The following is an 8,879-nucleotide window of genomic DNA, read 5'->3' on the forward strand; positions in this document are numbered from 1 at the left end:
GTTATTAAATTTTGCTTTTTCTTTGGTTTTTACTAATGAATGTTTAAGCAGTATTCCACATCTTGAACAGTTGATAGATGCAAATGAGATCAAACAAGATGACTGCATTAATTCTGAGCTGGATAAGAAAAAATTGGGAAGTTTTAAAGAATAATAAGGCTCCTGGGACAGATATTTTCCCCAATGGTTTTGAAGGAGGTTAAATATTGGATATGCAAGATACTTGCTACTATTTTTGTCAGGACTTGAATAGTGGGCAGGTACCAGACGATTGGAAGTTAGCTAACGTATCTCCTCTTTTCAAGGGAAGAGGTAAAAATTGTTCCAGTAATTATAGACCCATTAGTCTTGCATCAGTTGTAGAAAAGGTTTTGGAAAGTCATTTAACAAAGTTTATAATTTTATTGCATAGTCAACATGGTTTCACTAAGGGAAAATCTTGCCTTACATATTTTTTTACCTTCTTTGGAAAGGTTACTGCTTATGTATACTTGGTGTATCTAGATTTTCAGAAAGCAATTGAGAAGGTGTCACATAAAAGGCTTGTAAAAAGATAAACTGCTGTATAGGTGTGGGGGATAACTTGGCAAATTGGATAGAAGAGTGTCTGAATGGAAGAAAGCAGAGGGTTGTTACAAATGGAGTTCAGTCAATCTGGATTAATGCCAAAAGTATGGTACCTCAGGGCTCAGTCTTAGGAACTTTGCTCTTTTTGATTTACATCAGTGATATAGAAGAAGGAACTGTGAATAAGTTACTTAAATTTGCAAAAGATATTAAGGTTTTGGGTGTTGCTAGCTGTGAAGAGGATGCTGTTGATATATAAAATGATTTAGATCATTTAGAGAGTTGGCCAAATAAATGGCAAGTGGTTTTAATTATAATAAATGCAAGATAATGCATGTCAGTTAGTATAATTTGGATGGGAATAACCTTAATAGTGTTACGAAAGGATCTTGGTACAATAGTCGATCAGTCTCTAAAGCCATCCGAGCAGTGTGCTGTTGCGAGTGGTAGGGCAAGTAGGATTTTAGGTTGTATCTACAGAAATATTGAATACAAGTCTAAAGAGGTTATGATTTTGTTGTATAGGTCACTCGTTAGGCCACATTTGGAGCATTGTGTTCGGTCTTGGGCTCCTTATATTAGGAAATATATTGAATTGTTGGAAAGGGTTTAGAGAAGGGTTACTAGAATGGTGTCTGGGATGGAGGGTTTGTCATTCAAGGGGAGGTTGAAATCTCATTGTTTTCTCTTGAAGAAAGAAGTTAAGAAGGATCTGATTGAGGTGCTGTGCCCCCGCCTGTATGTGCTCCACCATTTCCGTATTCATGGCGTGTTAGATCCCACTTTTGTCCCCATTTTCTTGTAATAATAATTCATGATTGTGTGGCAGCTAAGCATCGGTAGAATTATCGATGTACTGCTGTCTATGATGATGATTGAGGTGTTTAAGATTTTAAAGGGAATTGATAGTGTTGATGCATCATATTTTATTCATATTTAAAAGGAGGATAGTAGGACTAGGGGACATAAATATAAAATTTGGCAGGGTAGAAGTCCTCTTCAGCTAACAGTTTTATTTTTTTAACAGAGTGGTTGGCCTTTGGAATGGGTTGCTTTCGAATTATGTAGAGGCAGTAAATTTAAGTGAGCTTAAGACAAGGTTTCATAAGTAAATGAGTGATAAGGGCTGGCTTTAAGATTTTTTTTCTTTAAATTTATTTATTAATAGTTGTTTTTTTTTAGTTTAGTTTACACTTTGAAAAGACCAGTTTTATACTATTGGATACAGTAACATGTGTTGTGCCATTGCAAATTCTGTAATGTTAGTTATACATAGCTATACAATTTTTAGTCATTCTAGAAGGAAAAATGCATAATTTATATCTATTTCCTAGTTTTTATGTTGGTTAAGAGGTCTTTCAAATCAACTAAACTCATTCAGAGATACAATAGTGAATATAACAGATAAAATAAAGTTTTTCCTAAACAAAAATGTTTGATAATTATCTGGAGGTTATACATATTTTGCATGTGAAATTTAACAATTTCTGATGCATAAAAGTATTTTTAATCTTAAAATACAAATTACTCTGCATGTTGGACAGTCAACGTTTAAAAAGAAAAAATGCAGGAGCAAATCATTATTTAAAAAAACATAAAACTTAATAATAAAATCAGCTATTTTGTTTACAAAAGCCTTGTAATTTTTACTAATAATCTACAAAATTATTAAACAAGTTTTTTTTCTTTTCTTTTTCTATTTCAGTAGATATTGACACTTTTTTGCCCATCTCGGGCACTATGAGTTGATCATAGTTTGATATGCAGTGATGTAGCTAGTTGATAGTTCAGGTTAGGCTGTAAGCTACAAATTAGGAATGTTTCCTTTTTTTCTTAGCATCGATTCATCTTTCACCTGAGTATATTATTCTGAAGTGTTCGGTTTTTCGTTACTTGTAAATTCCAGAGTTATTGAAAGGGCTGTTATGTGCATGCACCTTGATTCTGGTAGCTATGGTTTGAGTCGTTGACCCAAAATAGACTTGTGACACAAATATTTGTATACTACCAGTTTTTTGGTTTTGGTTTTTTTAAACAGGAAAAATTTGCGTATCTGTTTGGTCAGTTTGAAGATTACTCTTGGGCTGACTTGGGGATAAGTTCTATAAACTAAAATGCTTACTAAATTTAGTTTTGCAACAGTTTGGTATAAATGTGCTGAAGTGACGGTACAGGCCAGAAAATGTTGGTTTGTGGTAGTACTTAGTTTTGAACCTGTAGTTCTGGTTGATGACTTCTAGATCTAAAAAAAAGGCAGCTTGGATTCTTTTTGCTTATCAACTGTGAACTCTATATTCCTGTGCTTTGAATTTAAATAACCTTAACTTTTTGACATGGTTTTGCTTTCTGAATACAATAAAAGTATCATCAACGTATCTTTTATAAACTAAAGGTTTAAATTCGGATGGACATGACTGTAACCAATTGGTTTCCTGATGAGATAAGAACAAATTAGCCAGTATGGGAGCATGTGGTGAGCCCATGGCTACATCATTAATTTGATCATATGTCTTATTATTCAACACAAAATGAGATTCTTTAGTCATAATATCAAATAGTTTTATTAATTGATTTTTAGTTAATCCATTGACTTTAGTGTTATCAGGAAATATTAAATCGCTACTTATCTTTATTACTTCATGAAGAGGAGTGTTAGTGTATAATGACTTAATATAAAAATTTGTGATGTAATGTATACAGATGAATCAAATTCCATGGATTTGACGAAATTAGAGAAATCAGAGGTTATTCTTTAAAGGACTACATTATTTAAACATTTTAGATTATTTAAGACAGCTGTTTTATCATTGGACAGGTTATTATGTTTTTTCAAATGATAAGCATGGAATTCAGATAAAGCTATTCCTAATATTTTTGTGATAAAGTTATCAAAGGTGTACCTGTTTTTAGTCCAAATGGGTAACGGTTTAACGCTAGTTAGTACTTTTTCAAAATTTACAAAGAAACCAATATTACCTGTCCAATGATGAAACAGTTGCCTTGAATAATATAATAAGTAGTTAATTATTAATAAAAAATATATATAAAATCAAACCTTTTGCTCTATGTTACCTTCCCATTACCAATATCAGTGATTGATATCAAATTATCACTAGCTGGTAACATGATACTGTGTGATACCCGTGTCAAGGCAAGTCCCAATAAAGTCCATCAGTTTCAAACTTGCACACGGGTATTGTGGTAGTACTTAGTTATATGGATAAATGAGATAAATTATCAATAACCAAATATTAATAATGAAATATGAGCTTGTCTTTGAAAGTATAGGAGAGATTTTGTAATCACATTGGTTGTAAACTTGAAATACCAGATATGTAACATCTACCTGTTCTATTCATGTCATAATGTAATTGATATATCGTTCATACCACTTGTAACTGTTGTAGTACATGTTTTTTTGATGTAGCTACACCCAAGGATATGATGTATAGCAAACTGTTGTTAGGACAACATAGTGTGTTTATGCCCAGTGATATGATATAAAGAAGTAGTTGGCAGAACAACATATCGGTTGTTTACAATCCTCATTCATCATTTTTTGACTTTCTGTCAGTTCAATTTGGGCAGATATATCTATGTATCAGTTTATGCATAATATAATATGCACCACAGAGTTTATTGTATGGCTTTGTTTCTACAAATTCAATAGCTTAAAAGAATTTTAGATGGTTTTAAAGATTTCTTTGTGTTTTCGAATAGTAAATGTTTCTGGTTCCAGTGAAACCAGCTAGACCAAAGTAGACCATGAAGAGAGTTATTGTTTGGTGTATCACTGAACTTTATTGGTCCAGCCAATTTGAACTGACACTGTGTGTTTAGTTTTAACATTTGCTTGAGATTATCATGTCAAATCAAAAGTTATTTTTCTCTTCTTACATATAACTTTTCTTTTTTTCTGCAAGTTAATCTGGTTGGGTTTAAGCTAGTTCTTTTTTATCATTGTGTCCATAGTTTTAAACTGTTACCTGGTATCTCTTGCATTTATTATAGAAGCTATTTGTGTTGCTATGACACCAGTATAATCAAATAGACAATCTGAATATATGAATACGTACATATTTCGGTGGTTAAACGCTCGATTTGGACAGTTAGTGGAATTTGATAATAGAGCTCATTAATAAATTACATTACACAAATTCTTACATGAGATTGATATTTGGAGTAATTGGAGGCACTAATTTCTATCAGTTGATTATTCTTGTGAGTTGTGATACTAAGCAATTAAGCTGAACAACTTTGAATTAATTAGAAATAATAATTGCAATATTCTGATCACCTGGATAGTTTCAATTATTTTATTATTTTTATGGAATTCATTGATTTTTATTTAATTTTGGTTAATCAGTTATTTTATATGACAATAACTGATGCTCATAGGTAATTGAGTTAAGCTACTGTCAACTAATTAATTACTTGGTAACAGTGGAGTTAATATTTCCACTGACTTTACATTGTGTGTTTTTAAAAGTTTAGTTTAGACCAAAGGTCACATTTATGCAAAATCATTTATTATATGTGCACAGGAAATTTAAATAAAGTACAAAAAAAATTACACTATTGTGTGTCTAAAATGCACATGTTTGCATATGAGTTACAAAGTGTTTATGTAATGCAATATTGGATCTGTATCATCTATCCAAAAGTGATAAGAGTTCAGTAACAAGGAGCAAATTAGCCTGTTGGTGGTGGTATACAATGTACATTCCTACAAATCATGTTGAAGAAAAGTAAATGTTTTTTAAAGTATAAGTATGTTATAGAACAGTAAGCACCTATACATAGTTATTACTGGGTATGCATAATAGTTTTTGAAATTGCTGTAGAAGTACATACCTATATTAGTTTCTTACAATTGATGTTTTTATTCTTTATTGAACAATAAAAACTCAAAAGTATTCTTTCATGCAAATACTGGGACAACTAAAATTGGATTGTTTCTGCATTATTATTTACAGCATACCAATTTCAGTACTTGCTCTCACAGCATTCTCAAATATCTGTTAAACTTCTTTTTTCAGCCTGTTGTGAAATAATTGAGTATTTTATTTCTGTCAGCATGTGATTGTTTTAATTATTATATTGCAACATTGTTATAAGTACATACATGCATAGTAAACAATATACCATTTCAGGTGAAGTTGGGATTATATTGGTGCCCAAATGCCGAGCCAAGACAATCGGTTGAAGCACTTCAAGAATAGGGGGAAAGATGTGGAGGTATTTATTTAACCTACTATTTTTATTTTTTTCATTAATTAATGGTTTTGCTTAAGTATAATGTTTAAAAATAATATGGGCTACTTAACCCTATTTTTATGGGTAGCTCAAAGTGTGCATTCGAACTGAATTACACTACTTTATTATCAATGCATACAACTTGGCATCAAAACATAGTTAATAAATCATATAATTTTTAATGTTTTTAATTTTAAAAGATATCAAATTCTCAGTCTCTCTCTCTCTCTCTGAGATGTATAGTGACGTTTGTTTGCTCCTACTTGCCCATTCTCTTTTTTATCATCACCCATCTCTGGTGCCCTGAGTTTAGTGTAAATTACTCATTTTAGTATAGATCGGTGATTCCCAACCTGTGGTCCCCAGACCCCTGGGGATCCGTGAAGATAATACTATCTCATTAAATGAGTAAGTTTGTTTAATTCTGCTGTTCTTTTAATTGCACACTCAGCTATATATGTCTTTTATTTGATAGTGAAAAATGGAAAAACAAGTTAATTATTAGTAACAAAAACAGTTTGTTGGGTAGATAGAATCTTTCAAAAAACATTGGGGTCCTTGGTGGTCAAAAGGTTGGGAACTGCTGCTATAGATGTTACTAAGGGATGGTCTAAGTTTTGTAGCCAGCCTTCATTCTTTTTGTTTACAGAGACAAATCAAAGTCGGGCCCACCCACGCCCGCCTATCACATCCTTTTTCACAAATTGCCAATAATTTTCTCTGACATTTGCTATATCTTCATTTATAACTAATACAGAAGTTAGTTTGAATTTACTGAATAATGTATAATGCTACTTTGTTTTCAATAGAGGTTTGCAGTTATTTCAGCTATAAATTGAAAGCTGCTCCCACTTGAGTTCAGATCAAGTATCTAAAGAAATTATATTAAGGCACTTATGCATTAGTTAGAAAGCCAATTAAATCATAATAGTCATGGGACATTTAATAGTCAGTTATTAAAAACAAAGTAGGCTTAAATTTCATCAATGGGCAGGCAGCAAATAAATGAAGCCAATCAAATACAAAGTTTCTTGTTTTTATGTGTATTTTTTACTTGTTGATATAAAAGTAATTAATGTAAAAATTAAAATTAGATAATGGGGGGGGGGGGTAATCTATACGGCATTTATCCGTGTGATTTAGTTTTTTATTGCAAGATTTTTAGCTACATGGTTCAAAAGTAATAAAACAATAGACTTGAAAAAAAAATGGGCCTAAACTGTTATGAGCTTTAAGCTGTTTTAAAAAGGAAAAAAAAAAGTAATCTAGATTTATTTTGTATGTTTTTGTGGTGGTTACAAGGTTGTTCACATCAAAGAATTTTATATAGAGAAAATAAGATATTTAAAAAGAAAAAAAAGCTTACTGAAAAAACCACATGGTATCCATTTATGAGGTTTCGAAGGTTATGCAAATAAAATTTGAAAACTGTAAAATGATAAGTTTTATCAATAACGTGAAAATCACCTGCATGGTCTAGTCAACACTCAGACTCAATATGTTCATGAACAATTCTTGATAAAGGTATATTTAATTTAAAATATATTTGTGTTTTGTGTACAAAAGACTTGTAATATTTAGTAAAAGCTTGCCAAATTTCTTGGAATTAGTCAAAGTAAATTGGGAATTACAGTAATTATCTCACCTGTGTGCATAGGGTTAAAAACATTTTAGGGCTTTTAACATTGTATCATCATTTAGTTGCAAAATTAGTAATGGTTACGTAACTTGTCAAAAAATTTTGCTTCAATTTCATTTCCTCATCCTGCATCAGGTAGATCAGAGTGCATATCATAAACTTCTACAGAGTCACATTCAAAATTTAAGCTATTTTATTTTCAATGTATATGAATAAACATGGCATCAAAATGTAGCTGATAAATTTGAATATTATTTAAATTTTAAGTTCTTCCTTTCATAAGGAATTGTTAATCTTCAATTTCCCCTAGTATGAAAATTGTGACATATGCTCTCTAGGTCTTCACTCTTCAGTAATTTATTTACCACCCCACCAAGAAGTAGGGAATTTAACATAAATTACTTAATATTGTCATCACTCAGGCAAAGGCTAATTTTATTAGTCTTCAATCTTATTTGTTTACAGAGCCATAAACTAGAAAATCAGACCCACTTGCCACTCCCACCTGTTGCATCCTCTTTCACAAATTGCCAATAGTTCTCTCTGATGTTTAATACTGTATTATTTATGACCAATAGAAAGCCAAAGTATTAATCTATCAAATGTCTTATTATATTACATGGTGTTCTGTACTGAGAATTGTCTATTTTGCTTCCAATTCAAACTTTATTCTCACTGGAAATGTATCAAGGAACTTAGTTGAATTTTTAACGCTATCGACCCAGGTATCCTTTACTGTGCATGACACAAGGTTTTAGTGTCTTATATTAAAAAAAATTTTTATTAAACTACTTTTTGTTTATGTTATACCAATTACAATAGCATAAAATCTTAGCTAATAATCCATAATTTAATAGTATACAAGTTTTAAGTTCTTAATTTTTCAAGACTATTAAAAAAAAGAATCCTGAATTTCCACTAGTGTGACCCACGTGACACATTTTCTCTTAGCATGTCATCATTCCCATTTTATTCACCACCCCTCGAAAGTATAAAATTAAACATAAATTGCTCTCTAAAATTGTTATTGCTCGGACAAACTATAATTTTTATAGCCTTCAATTTTTGTTTGATTACACAGCTATCAATTAGAAAATCACACCCACCTGTCACATCTCTTTCAGAATTTGTTGATAGTTCTCTCTAATGTTTAATTATGCATTACCTATAACCAATAGAAAGTCAAGGTTTTCATGTATCAAATGACGTATTTTATAACATTGTAAATAGATGTATACTTTTACGGACTTAATGCTACTTAGGGTAAACGAATGTAGTTTCATGTTACAATTTGAAGTCATTCTAGAAAAAAAAAAGGTAATTTAGGTTTATTTGAATTTTTGTTTTTAGGTGGTTATGAGGTTGGTTGGAATTGACCGATCCCATTTTGAGATTAGGGTAGAGAAAATAACAGATA

The 8,879-nt window shown here is 31.1% G+C and overlaps 1 protein-coding gene across 1 annotated transcript in view; it reads left to right on the forward strand.

Annotated features, from left to right (window-relative positions):
- Window positions 1-8,879, forward strand: part of LOC106471889 (importin subunit alpha-1-like) — a 58,588-nt gene that overhangs the window by 3,600 nt on the left and 46,109 nt on the right. Inside the window, 1 exon segment of the mRNA XM_013932515.2 lies at window positions 5,721-5,805. Coding sequence (XP_013787969.1) covers window positions 5,749-5,805 — 57 coding nt within the window. The 5' untranslated portion in view covers window positions 5,721-5,748.

Source organism: Limulus polyphemus, unplaced genomic scaffold (genome assembly GCF_000517525.1).
Source record: "Limulus polyphemus unplaced genomic scaffold, Limulus_polyphemus-2.1.2 Scaffold4943, whole genome shotgun sequence".
Classification (NCBI taxonomy): Eukaryota; Metazoa; Arthropoda; class Merostomata; order Xiphosura; family Limulidae; genus Limulus; species Limulus polyphemus.